Raw genomic sequence first — 21,892 nt, 5'->3', positions numbered from 1 at the left:
AAAAGTTATTAGACCATGGAGTCCAGTTCTCTGCTATCACAGGAAAGCTTGTGACAGAATAACAACAACAACAACCTGGAAAGCTCTTTTGAGCCCATTACTATTGCTGAAAAGCCAGAACACTCTTCTGCAGCACACATCATGTCACAACCAACTGGGTTATAAGCTCCTTGCTTCAGACGGTTGTTTGACACCACTGGAACTAGTTACTGGACTTGTTCCTCTAGTTCTCCTTAGTTTGGGGAAATTCATGTGTACACTTACATTTGCACAGACCAAACACACTAGAACGATGTTCCTAAGGGTAGGCAGGCTGTCAAGGCTATAATACAACTGTATAACTACTTTGTCTCTGAATATTCATCATTTATCAGAAGATAAAATAGGAACTATGTGTACTTAAAACATTACTTGTAAAAATTCAGACATTTTTTCAGAATAGATGGAAGAGGCAAAAGTAATTTTTTTCCTAGAAGTTCAATTCACATTATATTGCTCTTATTAAAACTAAAATTTTATTCAAGGTAATTAACATAATTGTGTTATTTACAACTTAATTAAAAACCTGAAAAACAAATCAGGAACATTTACAACCAAGTAACAGACTAAGAAATAAAAAGGCTAAAGAAACTTAGATATAATACTTCATTGAAAACACTTTTGTAAATATTTTTCTGTCTGCTGGTACTACTTTGGTAGCATCTATCCATGATAACATATCTAAGAATGAACTGGCATCCTAATGCTAATAATGAACTAATTTTAATATTAATATATCTGTTTGACTTGTTTCCAAATGGTAAGCAATTTTAACATTAGGAAGTTTCAGTGAAAATAATTTAGCAGGTCAAAACAATTTTTCTAACTTTTGTATTAAAGTTCTCATTAGAAAATTAAGACTGACTGTAGGTAAGGAATTTAAAATAGCATCTAAAAATGAGAGCACCACTGATCCCCTAAAAGACTTGCATTGACTGAAGTATTAATCTGTTAGTCATAAATACAGGGAAATGCTCACAAAGATTATGGGAAAAGGTACTGTGCACTCCTCCATTCCCAAGTCCAAATGACAATTCTCATTCATTTGTTAATATACAAAAGACATTTGTAAGCTTTAATGGTAGACAAAAAAAAAAACTTATTTTATTTTAGACCTAAACAAAATCCTCCTGTTTCCAAAAAGTGGTTCTTTCTGAATAGTACATTACTGAGAGACACATCTTCAATACAAAATAATTCACAAGAGGGAAAAGAAAGTCACCCTGTTCTCATTTGCTATCCCTCAATCCTGCTTGAAATATGGATGAACTCAAAGCTAAATCCTATTTTTTTCCTTACAAACTTGAAGTAAGACATTTTTTGATGTCCTTGATTTAACACCCAATGCTACGTTTCCGTCAGAAAGGCTTCTAACTAGGTTTCTTGGCACACTCTGTTCTTGCTTCCAGCTCCTTGTTTTAATTCCTAGTGAAGAAAGAAATGTTATTACAAACAGGAGACATTAGTTCAATAAACACAAGCAGAACTTGGCCTATCTGGATATCCTTTTCAGAGCATGTGTAAGAACTTTATACATATTTCTTGTCCTTGTTGAAAGCCTGATTTTGATATGCAAAAATGTAATCACTCTCAGCTCATTAATCCCATGTGCTAATTGTCTACAAAGTCCAATGATTAGACCCTCAACTGACATGAGATGCTATTAAAAAGGCACAGAGGTCTACATAAAAATGTGGAAATATGTGAAAATTTTATTAATCTTCATTGTTTTAGAACAGTATTGAAAAATGAACACTATGTCATTAGAGAAAGTTTTGTCTGTTTAATCAAACCTAACGATGGTTTTGTCTAACCTTTAAGAAAGGTCTTTCTCTTCGGGATTTGGTCATATTTCATTCTTCTCCTGTAACCCATGCTTTTGAAGACAAACTGTATTTTAAGTTCAGTTAAACTATGAAGAATCAGAACTCCATTCCCTATTTCAGCATGTGGTGCTTCATGACATAGTTTCTTAATAATACCAGAGTAGCAATTGATTTTTGCTAACTTCACAACCCAGTCTTTAGTAGTATAAATTGATACCGATGTAATACTTTGCCAAGTAACTACTGGTCAGATAATGTTTAGCCTCAGATTTACGCTTTTCAGAAAGTTTATTGTAATAGAACCTCAGCATATGTACTTGCTCCCTCACATCAATTCTTACATATGTGTCTGTGTGCTGTAGAACCGGTGTATTGCCTATGCCACTGGGCAAAGCTACACGACTGGACCATTTCAAGAGAACGGCAGTCTGAAACTTTAAACAATCTTTGATCTCCTCTAAATTTCCCAAGAAGTTGCACTAAGAAAGATCATTAAGTGTGTTTCTGAAGATACAGAGGAAAAGGAGACAAGTGGGCACAGGTGAAAGGAAAACTGTAAGGATTTAGTGCATTAAAATATGCTGCAGGTACCAAGCAACTTAGTGCCATGCACTAGGAAAGGCAGAAGTTTTTGGAAAGTTGTGCACAAAGGTCTTTTGTTCACATCTACCGAAAAACTTATTTGTAACTGATTTTGTTACATTGAAGTTTTATACACCTCGGAGAGAAGCTATGTAATTATCGCAGATTTTCACGGAATACCACCAGACAGTATTATCAGCAATCTGTTAGAAGCAAAATAATTCCTAAATATTGCTTTAAAATTTTTTTTCCTCAGCTATTGTCTTGGCCCAAAATAGTCCAACGTTTAAGTAATAAATATCTGAGAAATTTATACTTGTTAAAAAACCAAACAATCAGCGTGGTCTTATAAAACAAAGCAAGCTATTAAAAACAGGCATAGAAATTATTAGACGATTTTATTTCTTGATAAACCACACATGGCAAAGATAAAATTGGTAAAGTTCACCAAATTTCTCAAAAAGCGCACAAACAATTTTTGGTGGAAGACCTTAACTCCTGGGAAAAGGTTTTCCCAACAAGCCTGTAGTACTACTGAGTTTTGATTAGACAGATAGATGATAACTGGTTAGACATTCAGATATTTTTTTTGTTTTAATGAATGGATATACTATTCAAACCAATGGCTTAGTGTACCGGTCACAGCAACGCATGCTGTTAAATTGACAGAACCTTGAGTATCACCTTAATTTTGGACCTCCTGTACAAACACAGTTACCAGTGCAGCGTCATGCATTCAAATTTTAACACTTACCTGCCATTTTGGGTACTCGCAAAGCTCTATGGCTTAACAAGACCTCTTGTCGAATGCGTTTTGCAGAAACAGGGTCTTGCAGGCTGCCTAACCCAGTGTTTGATGCAGAGCTGGAAAGATAGCCAGGAAAGAGTTTGTAAGGTCTAAACTACTGTAATGTAGCTTAATCACTTGACTGAAAGCAATGTAGAATAGAATAAATGATATTATCAAGCATTGCTAGTTCATAACAGAATGCAAAGAATAAACTAATTTATTTACGATGCATACATACGGATATTATTCCCCTTTTTCCTTTTAAAACTTCACAAGAATGTTTCAACTCTGAAAATAAGAACTGATGTTGCCACTTAATGTTAAAATGCAGACCAATATGCCACAGTTCCTTTGGAAACCACAGAAGGCAATTTGATGGTCATTGCACACAAATTATACTAAGACACAATCTTAACGCACATACAAAATCTTCGAAATGACCAAGCTGTGTTTATTGAACAAATCACATCTTTTATTGCTACAATAATTTTTCTACACCCTCCAACACAGTTGGAGGGGGAGGCTTCATAGCAGACAATACTTTGTAGCTAAGCTGCAAAAAAGCTGTCTTAATGAATTCGAAGCTATGACAAAACCTCTATATTTTACAGCCTTTTATGTGATGGACTTAAGATCTACAGTGAAAATTATGAACCTCTCTGATCTCACCCTTTTATGCTTGCCTTGCTAACTTCCCTGGTTCCACTCTGTAAGAGAGCCTCACAAACAAGCTAATTCTATTTATGTCTGAAGTTTCTATGCTTTTCCCATTCCTCTAATGATCTTGTATTATTCCCACTTTATAGCCCCCTAACTTGCACTAGTGTTCTTAATAGCAATTTTCTGCCTAAATGAAAATATATAGCAAGCAGTAAAGACTAAGACCTGCCTTGTGCCAATCCTAAGATCTATTAATGTGTACTTCTTGGAAGAGAACATATGCCAGTAATAATGTAATGCTATTTAGTAAAAGCAACCTCTGTATTATGGCTGACCTGTCTCTTATCCCTCGTCCTAGCAATACAACTGTTTCAAATCATATATCTAATGTAGAGAAAGTGTCTGACATTTATATTTTTACTCTAATGTTAGTAGGAGATAAATAACTGGAGTGAACTACTTCAAACGGGAAAAACATGGGCAAGAAAAGGGGGGAAAAGTAAAGAGAAAGGAAAGGAGGCCCTATCTGAAAAGTCGATGCATATTCCTTTCCTCCTCCACAAATAAGAGGCTCTCATTCCTTCTCTTCATCACCAATTGTTAGACAAAGCCATAAAGAATTCTGGTTTACAGGCAGTTTACAATCTGAGGCAGAAGAAATAATCCCCAAAGGAATAAAAGTTGTGGGATTTTCCTGTAGTGTTATTCTAACTTAGAAACTGGGAAATACATGTTTGAGGCAGAAGAAATGAGACAAGAGCAGAAAGAGCCAGTGTTTTGAGAAGAAATAAGCACATATAAGTTTGGAAATCATTACACAGCTATTACAAAAAAAAAGAACTCCTGAAGTCTATCTTAGAACATTTACCTTAAGGTAAATCAGGCTCCAAAAGTTCCCATACTTATCCCTAAACAGAATCTAGAAAACTAGCTCAGTTTCAGAGAGCAAGTGATCTATTTTGCTAAAATCATAATCAACAATTTGAAAAATCCAAAGTGCAAGATGTGCCTCTTCTCATCCTGGAGCAAAAGAGTTTAGGACAATAATTAACAACAACTAGGACAGGAAAATGAAATTGGTAAATCTGTGATCTTCTTAAGATTTTTGTACCTCAAAGATGTTAACAAACAAAAAAAGTGCTTGAAGTTTCTTCCTATCTATAGAACTTGTTCCGACCGTCTCGAGACATTCTTTAGAAGGCTTATGAGGCGGCAGTTCCACTCACTGTGTAGCAGCAGGTGACTCATGTTTTAAAAAAAAGGTTTATCAAATTTTGCTTTTGGAAAAGAAAAAAAAAAGAAAAAAGGAAAAAAGAGAGCTATTTCACCAGTACTGACTCAATAGCTAGTCCTTAAATACATTAACAAAAACAAAAAAGTCCTATCGCATTTAGTGTCTATTCAGTTTCAGGATTTCTGCTGCTCCTACTGACAAGCCTCCTTGAGGATCATAAAACAGAAGTGACAAAATGGGAGTTGTTCCCAGAGCAGACCACAAGAACGAAGTCATAACAACTGAGACTGGAAATGAATTATCAGAAAAAACAAAGTCACCGGCCACATAAGTATTGCTAAGCATTTTCTCCACTTTCTATTTTGGTAGTTTCTAATGTGTTCCAGCAAAGGTGTAACATTTTCAACCAAATTAGATTTTTAATTGATGACGGAATTTCTGTTTTCAGTTGTGTATCATCTTTCTACTTCGAGTAGATGGCAGCTACAGAAGACATGATATTAGTTTGTACTTTTCTATTAAAACAACAGTAGATCCTAAACCAAGAGTAAAAAACCAAAAGATTCTACCCAACTTGCCAGGAAAAAAAAAAAGATAATAATTGAATTGTCAAACACGTTTGAGTCAGAACATCTCATATGTAGGTCCACATCATTTGTATAAGAAGTTTTCAGATTTGAAATACAATACCGAAACTGAAGTGAGAATGTAAGAAATGAATACACACTCATTTGTATAGAACGAGAAGATGTAGCTTTATCTCACCTTAATACCTTCCTTTTTCTCTCAGCAGCAGAAGTCATTGCCATATACGAAGGCTTCTCAAGTACTGAAGTAGGATTTTTGCTTTTTAATGAAGGGAGACCAAGTCTGAAATCAAAGAATTATACTTTTGTACAATCTATTCTGATTAGAAATCAAATTAAATGGTTCTCAGCTGTAAATAAATATGTGTTAAGATGGAAAACAATACCAGAAATTAATTTCAATAGTATTACTTGCGACAACTTCACACATACATGTCAATTTTAACAATGGTGTCTCTCAGCATCAAAAAGGTTAAGGTATCCATTTTACAGACAGAAAAGTAAGGCTTAGAGATAGTAACTTGCCTGAAGCATCACAAACAATTTGAGAAGTGCTGTATTTTCTTTTTGGTACGTATCTTATAAAATAGGATAAGCTTTCAACTTCATCTGTTATCACTACCGTATCATTCATTTCAATTAACAGCAGAACTGAATTTGATGCTGAACAACATTGAGGGTTTGATTTTTCAAAATGTTGGGCTTACAAATTAAATTGCCATCAATGGAAAGACTCAACTCTCAAAACAAAAATATTCAGTAACATTTCTCTCATATAAATTGAAAAATACCTTCGCAGAATACTATTGGTGCACAGCTGTGAGTCCCCCACAGACGAGTCAGTAGATGTTTCAGTTGTTTCACCTGTCCCTTCATAGAGAACTACTGTTGAGTCTGTATCAGCTTCATCGCACTCTGGGATTATGTCACATGTAGAGTCCATAATACTCGCCTTCTTCACTGGCATGTCCATATTACATGCATCGGTTTCCTGAAGGCCTACAAGTTGCAAAGCTTTCTTTACCACGGTCTGCGTACAGCAGCTTTGTACTGGCTTTCTGCAAAATTCTGGTGTATACACAATGGGGCGGACTTCCTTGGTAAAAGAATCCTCCAGATGATGGAGACTGGAGTGTTCAGGTGCAGCAGGACTTTGAGCTGTAACTGGAGAGTCCATTAGCTTCCGCCTAGTTCTTTTCTGTGGTGGTGCTGCATATTCTACTATTTGTTCTGTATTTTTGGCCATTTCTTGTGATGGTGTACCAAAAGTTGTACCTGTGCAACATAGGCAACACTGGTTAGCACATTTGCCTATATTTTCTACTTAAATATTGTGGCTTTTCCTCCTATTTCCTGCTGAAATATTTGTATTAGTAGAAATTATTACAAACACTATTTCATCTACATATTAATTTGATCATATAACTGAAATAATTTCTATTGCAGCATTGTCCAGATGGTAGCGTTTGTTCTGTGGCACTCAAAGTATTATAAATATGCATAGACTGATATAGTTAATCCCAGAGATATTACAAGTAATCACAAGTAAGATATGACACACGACAACAGGGATTGGAAGAGTAAGAGTATTGAAAGTGATCGCATTATCTTAACACAACTCTAAACTTAATTTAAGAAGGTACTATTACTGTAATCTACAGCTGCCTCCTGATCATGGCCATTTTTTCCCTAGCAAGTACCACGTGGCAGAATGAGAGAGGCTGTTGTAAAAGGAGGGACACAGAATCACTTACAGGGAACAAAATTCTCTGACATTGCAAGTAAGAAAGTAGTGTTTCGGGAAAGGGGAAAGAAGTTATTTGGATCTCGTCATCAACTCTTGCAAAAAAAAGCAGCTCTTTATTAAAACCCCCACCCTTAAAAATAACAAAGTAACCAATGCAGCAGTAATTGGTCATTCCCATTCATCTGGATTCACACTATTTTTCTTGAAGCATCATATTATTTTCAAGTAGGTGGCAATAAAGGCAGTCTATAAAATAAGAGAAAATACCTCTCTTTTATTCAAGTTCTTAGTAAAGGAAGATAATTTAAAGACAGACCACTGTTCAAATGGCTCACTCAAGTCTACAACTAGTAGCTTGCAACGAAAAATTAAGTATTGTTTTCTTTTTAAACAAGTCAGGAGTAGGAGAGGGATTTCAAAACCCCAAGTGCTTCTATATTTAACTTTCATTGCAGATTTAAGTGATGAAGTAAAGGTTACTATCCCTTAAAATGTTTATGGATTGGCTCACTTCAGCTGGTAGCCACAGCATCATACCTCCCCCTTCTGCATCGCCTACTCCATTTCTATGAGCAACTGTAACAAGAGCTCATGCTTTTAAATTGCTGACAGTTACTCAGGAATTAACTATGGTGTTCATGTAACAGTGTTGATAAATATTTATTTCTTCTACAATTCCATTCTATTTTTGCATCAGAATAAGAAACTCAGTTTGAACTCTTCAGTCTGAATGCTTTAGTTCTCTCTCATGCGTGAGCACTTCCAGCATTTCAGCCATTCCATACAAATTCTTTGAAGAGGAGGAAAATGGATTAAAAATATGTATTGCATCATTCCCCCCCACCCAGTTTGATTTCTTTCAAAAAGCAAAGCTTAAATGATTGTAGTCTTTTCTCTGACCAGTTACCACTTCTCAGCTCCATTTTAATTTTGACCTTGTTGCCCAGTTGCAACCCAGTTTGCCATAAGCAAGAAGCTCTAATAATGCGAATTCCAAGTACACTCAGAAATCGGACGTCTTAGGAAAAAGGCCCAAAGAAGAGCCTCACCGAAAGAAAGCCTTCAAAGGATGATCTTAGCACCAGTTTTTTGTACACTCTTTGGAACTAGACATACCATCTGAAAGATTCCCTAATGCCCAGCTACACAAGGTGATGCCCAATTAGAAGATACAAATTAGAACTGAGAGGAGACAGGAAGGGATTTGAAGTCTACCATGAGACCTAGACCTGTCGTGGGAGGATGAAACGGGTAGTATCAAAGTGTGTACAAGTAGCAAGTAAATTAGATGCTTATACATAGGCCACAGATCTATTCTATGCTGCCAGAACTTAATTCAATAATGAAACCATTGAAAAGACAAAGCAAACATTTATTCCTCACTCAAAAGCTCAGTTTCAGAAAGAACAACGTTTAAACTACTATGGTCGAATATGCAACATTTTATCTAGCAATGCATAAACAATAAAAGCAGGTTAATTTAAGCTGAACTGTTTATGGGAAAAGATGCCTGGACAATTACAATTCTCTTATGCTGTTTTCAGCTTTGAAGAAACACAAAAACAGAAAACTCAGGCCTGAGAGGACTTCTTGACATGAAATAACTGAATTGTTAATTTGTGTACATGGGTGCGCCCATGTACAGTTCACTTCACAAAAAGATTTTTTCATTGTTGTTAAAATGCAAACTACATCATTTTCTCATACCTAATCTCAGTCTAATTCTTGGTCAGCATTCACCAGGTGGAGTGCAGCAGGTTGTTGAGACACAGTACCTTGACTGTAATCTGAACATTAAGCTAATTCAGAATATTCTTAATGAACAATGAAATGGAAAGAGTAGTAAAACAGGGCCTGTGTGTTCCCCAAATAATTTTTACCCCCACGAGAAATATATGCCTACTTCAATGAAGATATCTTTCTCCAAGACTTGGTAGGGTTTTGTTGGTAATAAGAAAGAAACTCATTTATGAACTGTTTTCAGTATGTACTCTGTGACACTATCAACAATGCTATGCTTCATTAACATGCTTGCTCTTTAATTTTGGATTCATTAGTACAATATTATTCTTGTATGCAAATGTCTAACATTTGTTTCTTCCAAAAAAATATTTCTAGTCATCACAAGAAAAAATTCGACACCCCAATTTTTTTTATTAAAGACTTGACAGCTTATATTCTTAAGTACAAGAATAAGCTTCATCTATGGATTCCAATCTAATGTTTGAAATAACTATCCATTAAACATTTCAAGACCAATTCTTAAATATTAATTTATTAGGCTCTCCTCCTGCTTATATGCATCTGAAAGTGTGTGTTTCGGGAAAAATAACGGTTAGAATTCTATTTGTCTGTTGTTACATTAGGACAGGAAGGTTCCAGTTTCAGAAAGTTTGTTTACTGTAAGACACTGAGGTTTTGCTAATGTCCTAAAGTTACTAGGAAGGAAGCCTGATGAAGAAACGTTTTGGTGAGAGTGCCAAGTTTTAGAAGCTTCTCCAGGACTAAATACTGGAAGCATTTTAAAATTAACTGTAAATGCAAGCATTTAAACCATGAACTAGATAGGTAAAGAACACAGAAGTATTGCCAGCATTAATAATTTGTTGAATTTCATCATAATGAACAGTTTTTCATACTGTAATACAAGTGCATTAATAAAAAGACAGTTGCAGCAATTCTATATAGGGCAAATATAAGCTGTTAGTAAAAACCCAAACCTATTTTTAAAGTCTATTTATTTCTGGAATGAAACTCATTGTAAAATGAAGTTAAAACAAAACTAGCTTTTCTTGCCAGTGAAGTATTGGAAAGCATATAAAATATTCAGGAAATGTCCCTTCTCAAAGCTTTTTGTGCAAGCATTAAGCTGCTCCTAATACAGTAAACAAAAACATCACCAGCAACATCATATTTAACTTGGTTTCACTAAATAACAGAAACCAAACGTGATGAGACAAAAAAACCCCAAACCCCCAACACCCCCATTTCACGTTACGTTGCTATTACACAGGGTAGATCATAACTGTTTGGAGCTATAAAGGGAACACATACAGCCAGAAAAACATTTCAACCCACCAAATAAAGGAATGCCAGTGTTTTCATTTCTACCTTAATAAGAAAGCAAGAGACTGAAGCCAGTCGCTAATCTTTTGCAGGTGCTTTTAATAGCTGCCATTGAGAAGTTTAAATAAAATTGGCCCAGAGAAAAATAGCTGCTAAGAAAACACTACTCCTATAGATTTCAGATGACTTCAAATGGTCACGATGTCAAAAGTTTCTCCTTAGAAAAAAAAATATTTTTTTGCAAGAACTTATTTTCAAAGGCTATTCAATATTATTAAAACCATCAATATTCAGAGGCATAAAGATTTTTATATATTTATAAATTCTTATTGAAAGAGAAAATTTAGTACCACAAGCTGACACAAAAGTAATATGCCTCAAACTGAAATACCATACCTTGTCTTTCCTAAATACTAAATTCATACAAGGCTAAAATAGTTTTGTCTAAACACGCACTGAATATTTTAGCCATTTTAGAAAACATGGTCATCTGTCACTATGTGGCTTATAATGCACGTTTAGGACAGCGAAAACAGAACATTTATCCTGTTATCGCTGTCAGTCTTCGGAGTGTGTTACCAGCAGCTACTAAATAGAGGGTGCTGAAGACAACTTAGTCATGGACCAAGTACAGCTATTCATATTTTCTTAAAGAACAGATATCAGTAGTTCCTGAATGGATGTCTAATGCTAATCATTAAGTGTTGTCATTACTTTTCTACTGAAAGACAAACAACACATTCCAACTCCAGCAGAAATCTCCAAACCTGTTTCACAAGGCAGGGAAATTATAATGTTTATGGTTTGTATTTGCTTCCCATTTTATGGCCAGTTCAATCTTTTGCATCAGAATTATCATCATGATTCAGTGATATTGTTTGCTTCTTATTTCATACACAAAAATGAATCACTATATACTTTACAGAAACATCTGCAGTTAACCTGATGGAGTAGCTTAAAAGAGAAATTTAGAAGGTATATTTCCTTAGCTAGTGCTTTCAGCCATAATGCTTCTCTTTGAAAAATATGCATTATTCCAAATATAATTTTAGACAATAGATCACATTTTTGGTGATCTTTAATTTCAGGCCGATGATTATGAAAAAAAATTGTCAGAATTATTTTAGATCTTATTTTTCTTAAGAGATTCACTTGGAAATTAAAAATAAAAGTCATCCTCCACTGACCAACCACCCCCACCCGACGGTATGAGGTGGTTTTGGTCATTAGTTTGTTGTATTATCTGTCCCAAAAGACTACTCAGAAGAACTGATTTATCAGGAGAGAAACACAGCAATATTAGATATTTACAGCCCTGTGAGTTAATATGAAAAGCAGAATGCAGTATTTGTGAAATGTGAGTCACAGCAAAAGCGAGTAGAGTTCATGACAAGACAGCTCTGACAAACTGGGTTAGTTCTAATTGACATTTGGGACAAAATAATGGCCAAGACTTCTTTTCTTCTGGAACTCATGTTAATACATGCATAAGGGGATTATTTCTGGAAACTGTGCTAAATTAAGTCTACCAGGTTGATCTGCTAAAGTGAAATCAAATATTAATGTATTCATTTCAATAAACATTTCTGGTCTACCAATGATTGATCCAATTACAATACTAATCATACATTTTGATTCTTCTAACAACTGACTCATGGAATTCCAAATTGCAAATGAGGCCTAGTGAATGTATTTCAATTATTTAATATTCATGTGACCCAAAGGCATCACTGCGATGGCCAGTTTCACAACAGTTTTGCAAACAGCTGTGAACTGAAAAAGGCTAAAATCCAGGCTGCATTCTTGTGGGTCCCAGTGGTCAGGTGTACTATTTTACACAGCATGAGGAAAAAAAGCCATATAGGACAGCGTGAGAAAGCTGCTCATTATAAGACAAATCTTACCTATATACAAGACACGTGCTTTTCCTACTTTTCATCACATCTTTTACTACATACAGCTACGCCCCATTTTCCTCCTGCCATGCAAAATAGCAATAAATTCACTTTACTTTCGGATGTTTGTGCTGAAGGAGGTAATGGATGCCGTGTTTTTTTTTTTTTCCTGTAAATCAATTCCATTCTCTCAATGGTAATGTACAGTAAGGCTTCTGGAAATGGGATGCCTGAAACAATGCCAAGAACTTCCCCATTCACAGAAATACTTGCAAATACCAGTCATAGCTCTCCTCCCATCAGTCCATACTCAATGAATACTGTATGGCTCTCCATTAACCAACACCCAAGAATGGGGGCCCGAATACATTTGTAAACGATCTCATGTTGTTTTCTTAGCTTGTGCTTTACTGGATACAAATAGTTTAGTTGTTCATGAGGTTGCACATTTACAGTTTCATGAAGCATACACAAACTTGATCTAATTTTTCAACATATTTGTGAACAAAAATTATAGATGAAAACTAGCATTTCCTCTAGAAAACAATTCTAATGTTTACTTAAGGTCAGAATAAATAGTGTGGGTGGATGCTTAAAAACTAGGAGTATACATTGATGAAACTGTTGTTTAAAAGCTATCTGTCCTATTAATATAGAGAAGAAAGTATGGTTAAGACATGTTATGGAAACCCCGTGTTAAGGCTTCATAATGAAAGTGAGCAAGAGTACAGGTTCTGGAAATAATGTGTTTTCAGTCATACTTTAAGAAACAAAAATTAAATTACCAAGGAAAAAAAATTTGAAAAGTATAATGTGAATACACTCAGTGGGATAAATTAATGTTGTGTTGATCTTTTAAAATTATTTTTAGCTGAACAACTTGAAATTAAAAGATAATTCAAATGTTTCATTTTAGATTAGACTTCAGGGTATTTAATTTTAATTTAAAAATCCTGAAGAGATAGAGACAGAAGAACCAAATCAAACAAGTGCAATCAGAAATTTAACACTCAGATACTCTGTTCTTTACAAAATACTCCTTGAATCATTACATGTAAAGCATGTTAGCATGCACGCAAAACAAGTGTTTGTTAGATCAAATTACTTCTTATGCATAGCTGTGCTCATAAGGCACTGTCTAAACAAACCAGAAGAGCAAGGAACATTAGCTTCGGACAAACTGAATTTTCTGTCAGCTATTTCTGGTACCCACGGCAGTGCCACTGCAGATACAGATGACTAAGCAATATTACTTGGTTGGACAAGGTTGCTGGTTAACACAGTAAGCCAGTAACGTACATCTCTGACTCTCAAGGCAAGACATTTTGCAGATTGTGTTTCAAAGTTTCAAAGGTTAAGGGAAAAAAACCGGATAGAAAGAGGTCTATTCTGTAGTGAAGTGCTACACGTGCTTTGGCAAAGCTTACGAGATTTGATTAGCTTCCTCTAAAACTCAGTTTTTAAGCACAAGAACTTACTGTCTCAATAACTTGACCAGAGAAACAAATATTGAACAAATGGCCAGAGAGTATCTCAATCCTTCCCTCTCCCGCTTTATATTATTTCATACATAAGAGACCCTTTCCAAGGAAGAAATCTTCATTAAAAACAGAGTGGAATTCAACTGAATCCTGTGGTATTTCGACACTCCTGATAGAAACGATTTTGTAACAAGGAAATATCAAAGCCACTTAATACAATAAACTAAGCACATTCAGAATATATTTTTCAAAACTTATTTCTGTAAGAGACTTTCAGCAAAACTGCGAATAAAAATCCCTACCCTTTCACCTTTGTTGTCATTCCCTTTACTCTTATATTTTTTTCCCCCATATCAATTACTAGTTTGACTTCCTTCTTCAGGATCAGATAATCGAATGTAGATAATTCTAAAGAAAACCATGAGAGGTTAAGGCCCTGCTTTCACAGCTTCTCCTGTTCTGCAGAAATGATTCAGCCGCTTCAGCCTTTTAGGGACAGTACTTATAATCAGAGAAGTTATGACTTAAAGCATTTTAATTTTTGTGAAAACACTCAAAAAACAATTCATTTGCATTTCAACAATGTCATGGCTCCCTCTAAACGGGCTGCAAGCAAAAGGCTATAGTGTCATTAAAAAAGTTTCTGCAGCAATTAGTGCCTCATGTTTTACAACATGCAGAAATCAGCAGTTTCCTTTAAGTACAGGTGTTTTTCTGCACCACTACCATTTTAAACACATAGTGACTAAACAGTAACTTGTCATCTGTTAATGAATTTGAAATTTGCAAATATGGATAACACACAGATACTGCAAACATCCTTAGATACTTTTGAGTTCAACAAAATATATGCAATTACGTTCATAAGCTTACAAGTAGAGAGGAATTTATATTTTCCTTATAAATCTTACTGTTTCCTACATGAGTGGCATCTCGTTTTTGCAGAGGGATTTTATCTCAAAAAAGATATTCTTTCAAATATGTGTTAGCATAGGTTCAAAAGCAATACATCGCATTTGTTACCAGCAGACCTAGTACGCTCTTATTCCTCTTACATCCTCTAGGCTTACATTTCATATGAAAGAAACATTACATTGCCACCAATTAACTTTTCTACCCTCTCCCCCAGATTATTTAGAAAAGAAGCTTCCGGAGACACTAACATATGGCAACATATATTTATATTAATCGGGAGATTTAAAAAATTACTCTCAAATTATAACATAAAAATAAAAACCAAATCACAAGAAGTGAACTGCATTGCTCTCCTGCTGACAAGTTGAAGTCCACGCACTTATGTGCTTTGTGAAATAGGGACTTTTATATAAGGAATAATGACCGCTGTGTAGCACGTGGCTAATGTGGTTTTTTTTTTTCCCCCATCTTGGTGCAAAACACTATTTCCTTCCCAACATCTTGAACAAATTATAAATAATAAAATATCATTGCCTCAAAGGTGCGAGGGGATCTGTATAAATCTTCCTTTTTATTTGTTCACTAAGTTCTTAGGTCAGCTCTTGCTAACATTTGCCAAGCATACTTCTGAGATGACTTTAGGGAGAAGGAATTGGATTCTTGAATAATTTATTTAATCTTTAAAGGAAAAAATAAATTACTACATCCTTCCTATTTCTGATTACGATGTTGCCCTTGTATTACTACACGTTTTCCCATGCTAATGTATTTTTTTTGATTTACAGGTTTTATCTTAACAGTTTGTTACATACATTCTGCATAAGAGAAATGCATTTCCATAATACAATATCAGCTAATAGTTCAAAATACTTTAAATGTTAAATCGAACAAGCAATTGAGGAAGAGCTGTTTCATTGCATTTATTTTGTGTTCAACAGAAAAAAATTTTGAAGCCCTGGTAAGTGGATTACTTTTCCACCACTAAACATCCTAAGATATATGGCAAAGATTGTGTCAACACCAATAGCATTGTAGGTAAGGACACCATTAATATTAAAATCATGTTGTAAAAATATTGTTTGAAGAGAGTTTTTTTTCTGAACAGAGCTGCTACTCTTCATGTTTACTTGTTTCTCAAAGTTTTAAAATGCAATATTTGAATGTCCTATTAATAATTTTATAATTTTATTTTAACTTCTTCCAGTGTGCAAAGCCAATTCTCAGTTCAATTCCAACTCAATTTCAAATTCAGATGTCTAATGTCAAGTTCTCAGTACTTCAGTACGCAATAGCAACATGTCTTACTCGGTACGGTGACTTATGTTTAGAATTTTTTTTTTTTTTTTGTTTACAACAGTGGCTACCTGCTGAACAGTAAGTCTTATAGTAACAAGCAGTAGTGGGGGGGGGAAGCTGCTGAGGAAAACTTATTTTATGTTAGCTCACCAACTTAAGCTGCCAATGAGAGAGGTAGATTCTTTGTAAATATTAAAAATCTTCAGTAATTCAGAAAAAAGAGATCCTGGCAACATCCCCTAAAGGTATTGCCGCCAAAAGCACATGAAAATGCACACAATCAGATTAAGAGCATAAAAATAGTTGAGAAGTGTCTTGTTAAAAATTATCATAACCACTACTATAAAGGCTACAAAATTTGGAGGACAGATGTTTCTACCATGTTTTCTCCTGCATCTAATAAGAGGGGAAAAGGAGTGAAAGTAAAGGGCCCTATTTCCTTTTCCAAAGAACAACAAGTAAACAGAAATGAAAATACCACAAAGAGATTTCTATGGACATCTTCAGGCAAAGACATCATTTACGTCTCACAAAAGTCCATCTTAACTGAAAAAATATGGTGTTCGTTTACTTAGGCTAACAGGCAGTTCAGCAGTATTTAGAAGAAGAGAACAACTGGAAAATCTCTACAAGTCTTGAAAGTTCGAATCTTTCAACCCCTCAGATAATGTGTAATGATTTTAATGGAGCAAAATGTTCATACCTGAAAAGTTCATGTGCAAATTTAATTCATTGTTATTTTAGTGTTAATTTCACTAAGAGCAGATCTGACTTCTTACAACACAGGACTTCAAGAAAGGTAGAACAGAAGTAGGTTAATCAAGAACTCTAGTGAAGCTTACTGGCAACGGGGATTAGAAATCACAGCAATGATAACCCACACATGGCAAGACAGAATCTCTACAATCAATATTTAGTTATAAAGTATATTATACAGTTTACTGGATCTGTATTTGGATACATATCCCTACACTTTGCCAGGAAAAAAAAAAGTCCCTCTAAAAGCATGTAAAAAATATGCCTATGATAAAATAAATACGAGCTAGGAGCATGGCTTCATGTTTGTCTGGCACACCTACAATACTGATCTCCATGTAAAAACCCCCATTGCACATGAGTCTCGAATTCTTACTTTACAAGTGGTTTAGAGAAGTTTGTATTTCTTTCCTTTTTGAGTCAGACTTATACTTCCACAAATCCGGTCCTAATATGTCATAAATACAATTTTTTAGGGGTTTGGGTTTTTTATATAATAAAAAATTTTCAAGTTTCTGGCAGATAATCACAGTCTAAACTATAAATGAAAATATAGGCATATATATACACACACGAAACATGATCCGAAACAAGAATGGGTGATTTTTGCAATCAGAACTGCCTGCACTTAAGATTCCAGTGTTCTAGCACTGAAAATAAAATGTTACAGTATCTGAATTCTCAGATGAGTTATGACAGGAAACAACGCCCACCTCCAAACCCTTCACTAATCTGCTTTGCCATGACAGAATAAACAGACTAGAAAATCAGTTTTAAAAACTGTATTATTCTTTTTGTTTAAAAACAGAGATAAAACAAAGAAGAAAGCCACTACCTTTTAGTATAATGCCTTTCATAATGGAAATATTTTCTGCAAAGCTTTGACACGCAGTAGCATCATGGTTCCTAATGAACACAGCCCCACAAAATGCAGAGACTTATCACTACCATGATTTTCCAAAAAGCTGTCAGCAATCCAAGATCATATCCAATTTCCTTCTACATGGGAAATGAGAATGGAGCAGAGTGGAAGAATGCTGCCACCCGCTGAGGTCCACTGCCCTCACTCCTAGCAGGAAGGGGCAAGCCAACCACTGCTTTGAACCTCGAACCCCTGACTAGCATGGGCAGAATAGGAAGTACTCTGCAAACTTTCCCTTCCTTCTCTCAGAAACAAAAAACAAACCCACCTCCAAACCAAAACCAACCCAACATCAAGCACCTGTCTTTCCTACCTCCTTCTCACTCCCCCTGGCCCCATCCCATCCCATCTTCAACACAGTCTGACCTTTACATTGCCGACAGTTAAATGCTGGGAATCAACTATCTGGTATGATCAACAGCGATACAAACATATGCCAAAAAAAATCACACACACACTTAATGAGAACAGAGGTAATAAATGGTTTTGTCAGAATAATTCTCAAACCCAGAGTGAGCTGTGTAGAGGAAGAAAACTAAAGTAAGCAGGGAACTAATTTCATAGTGCTCCAGGGGTCAATGCTCTTGCATGACTACCAGGATTTTGGGAAGCTGAAGTATTGTTTATCTGCTTTTTCCTTGTTACCTATGGATGTCTGTCTTCTTTATGGATTATTAGCTGTAATCAGAAAGCCCTAGTGTGTTGAGCGCTGCCTATCCACAGCACAAGATACAAGCATTAACCCCCAACAGCTGTGCAATCAGGCGGAGATTTTGCCTGTCATCCCTCAGAACAGCACCTCCTGTAAGGATTCTTCATCCCTTTTTACCCAGGCTATTCTCCAGGGTAACACCCTTTACAGCTAAAGACAGCTACACAGAATAGGCTAGACTAGAACAGACTACTTCTGTTAGAAAGGACCCGCAACGATCATCTAAGTCCAACTGCCTCAAACACTGACAGGCTCAGAGCATCGACCACCTCTCTAGGAAGCCTGCTCTGGTGTGCTACTGGAACATGACAGTTATGGGGAAGAAACGGGACCATCAGGATACAGCAAAGCAGTCAATTCCCATGGTAGAAATGGTGAATTTTTTGGTTCTTGGAAAAATAAACTTATAAAATGTTGTACTAAACTGATTCCAGGTCAGCCTGTAATTGATGGGAAATCTCATCCTCCTCAAGGCTATTACTTCAAACTGTGCAACACTGTAGTAGCTGCTCAACTTTTCAGATCACTAACATAATCATTACTGACACTATGATGCCTTTTCCATCAATATCACATGAAAGATTTAAATGGAATTGTTAAAAACACTCATAGGATCTAAGAACATTGATGTATGGGGTATGTTACAACATGAGAATAAGGAAGCTACTTGTTGGCAGACTGTGTCTAGCAATTGAAAAAGTAAACTTATTTCCTATATCTAGTTATGGATGGTATATAATTCCTGGGAATTGTGTCTGAGGCTCAGTTTTACATTTGGCTTCAATACTTGCAGAAGCATGCACCCACCGTGTTTAAGGATGACACGCAGCTTTTGTGGGAGACATTGTCAAGTATTTCCAACAGAGAAGAAATTAATTACATACTTACGGCATGGGGTGTTTGGTCTGCTCAGAAGTTGTGGGAACGCAAAGATAGCTGACAACTCTAGTTCATGGGTTTGATTCTGTTCCTTTTCTTCAGTCTGGTCAGCCCAAACTACTGATTTCTGTCTTTGAATCAGCTGCTCAACCTCCCCAAATTCAGTCTCAGTTACATTATTTGTCAACCCAGCTTCTTTCAAAGTCAGGTATTGCTTGCGAAGAACTGGAAGCAAAGTATTTAGTACTCTGTAAAACAACAAAAGGCAACGCAAACGTGACTAAATTGTAACTAATCTGATCCTTACTAGCACTGCCACTATTCGAATACGAATGATTTTTTTTTTTGCCCTTCTTTCCCCCCAAGTTCTGTTGTGTAATTTATTTTTATTTATTTTCAGGGAATACCATAACACTGAGAGAAAACTTTCATGACTAAGTAGCATGTTTTTTCTCTTTTGCAAAACCTTGTATCTCACTCTAAACATTTACTAATTATAGTTTTTCCTCAATGTCCAAGATCTTCGGTCCCTCAAACACCACAGAAAAACAGCCAGTATGCCCTGATCGAGTCCTGACTTTCTAAAACTAAGTATTAGACAAAAGAAGAGTATAAACCAAATAATGAGTTTTAAACCAAGCACATCTTAATTAGATGTGTATGAAGCCTAGTCCAAATAAATTTAGATACTCGATCTTTAATTAACGAAGGGAATACATTAAGATCCACACACAACTGCAAACCTAAATAAAGTGACAAAAGTTTAGGAATTCCTTCTGAACACAGGAATTCACTAACTGTGGAGTCAGTTACAAGACTAAACAGTAGGTTCAAGCAAAAGGGAAAGGGATATGTTTATAAAAACCCAAAGAAGCAACTTTGTAACTATTAACTATGTATCTTTAAAACTGCTGCTTTCAGTTTTGCAGGTTTATGTATTTTTGTGGTAATGTTCATGGTAACAAGCCTTTTCTCCAATGGAGGAAGAAAAGCTGGTTACTTCATTTTGGAATGATTTAATTACAAATTTAATATACTTATTTACTTAACAGATTTGTGATTACTTCCTATTCCTTATGTCACACTCTCAAAGTAGTCTCCAACATTTTTGAGAGACTGATAATAGAAAAAGAACGGATGCTTACCTGCAAATTCAGCTTTTCTCAGTCTGACTAGCTATATAAGAGTTTAATGGTAACAATTTTTAATACAGGTAAATTAATTAACGTCTACAGTGCAAGGAATTAAAAGATAACAAACACTTATAAAAACCCAATACTGCTATTCAACACAGAAGAGGAAAACAAGACACCGTGATCTATCAAACAGTTTATAAACACTACGCAAAGAATATTAAATAGAAATAAGAAGCACCAGAGTATCCTTGCAGTTTCTGTTAAACAACGGTGAATAAAGACTAATATTTAAGTGATTATTATTTTATGTTATCTTTTTGCATGAGAAACACTATTCTAATCTAGAAAAATGTTTGAGAAAAAAAGTCTTGCTTCTATTTCAACTAAAACTAAATTTTATAGGTATATCTTCTCATGTTACAAATGTCAGAATAGAAGTCTTATCAGGCCTGCTATGAAACCATACTTACTTTTCTGTTTGCTTATAATGCTGATCTTGAAGGGACACCAGGGATAACATATGCTCAATCTGGGCTTTCAGGTCCTTCACTTCCAGGTTTAAACGGTAACACTGCAGATCTTTACAGAGTTCCTTGGGAAATTAGCAAGAAAAAAACAAAACAAAACACAGAAGTGGACATCATACCAGAAGTGAGAAATTAAAATCTAAACTAAAAAATAATACTAATTAATCCTATATCGAAAACTCAAGATGGAGTGGGTCTATATTTATTACAATAAAGTTTTATGGTATAAAAGTATGAATTGTTCGATTCTTATTTACATACATAAATATTGCGTTGTAGATTTTCTTTGACCAATAGTGGGTGTGCTGTACTAGCATTAAGAGTCCAACAGGCACACATGTATGCTTATCTACACGTGCCCCAAAATATGCTTGCCTCTCTTCCTGTGCACTTGCTCCGTATCTGAATTTCAGTGACATTGTCTAGGACAAGTCTTCACTGTATTCAGTCATCTTCCTGAGATGCCAACATCTTGTTTGAAATACCTTAAAGTTAATTTATTTTAAGGTATCAATAAATTTTAGTCATCCCAATAAAAATACAGGTATTGAAATATATTCTATTACACGAGTCACGTAAGTGCTCATTATACTATCATTTAAGCCACTCCAACTGCTGGCTGAAACTATAAGGCTGGGAGGAACAACCCCCCACCTTTCTCTTCCTCTTCTTCCTGTACAGGCCTTCGTCGCTTCCCTTCTGCCAGCTCTGGTGCTTGTCTGAGGCTGCACTGAGCTGACTACTTGCTAAAACTTGGCAGAGAGCACAACTTCCCACTTTTTTCCTCCCCTTCCCACTCCTCCCCTAGCACCCTCCAAAAAAGAAGGGTTTTTTGGCCAGGC

The 21,892-nt window shown here is 35.5% G+C and overlaps 1 protein-coding gene across 3 annotated transcripts in view; it reads right to left on the bottom strand.

The window, feature by feature from the left end:
- Window positions 1-496: 496 nt before the first annotated feature.
- The window catches only part of KIF18A (kinesin family member 18A), a 41,248-nt gene continuing 19,852 nt past the window's right edge, over window positions 497-21,892 (bottom strand). For all 3 annotated transcript variants that reach the window (XM_064452826.1, XM_064452827.1, XM_064452828.1), the window contains exons 12-17: window positions 20,994-21,115; window positions 19,397-19,635; window positions 6,510-6,993; window positions 5,897-6,001; window positions 3,202-3,311; window positions 497-1,464 (exon numbers count right to left, since the gene is read on the bottom strand). In XM_064452826.1, coding sequence (XP_064308896.1) covers window positions 1,316-1,464; window positions 3,202-3,311; window positions 5,897-6,001; window positions 6,510-6,993; window positions 19,397-19,635; window positions 20,994-21,115 — 1,209 coding nt within the window. In that variant the 3' untranslated portion in view covers window positions 497-1,315. The remainder of the gene's footprint in view (window positions 1,465-3,201; window positions 3,312-5,896; window positions 6,002-6,509; window positions 6,994-19,396; window positions 19,636-20,993; window positions 21,116-21,892) is intronic.

Source organism: Phalacrocorax carbo, chromosome 5 (genome assembly GCF_963921805.1).
Source record: "Phalacrocorax carbo chromosome 5, bPhaCar2.1, whole genome shotgun sequence".
Taxonomy (NCBI): Eukaryota; Metazoa; Chordata; class Aves; order Suliformes; family Phalacrocoracidae; genus Phalacrocorax; species Phalacrocorax carbo.
This window is presented reverse-complemented; position numbering and strand designations above follow the sequence as displayed.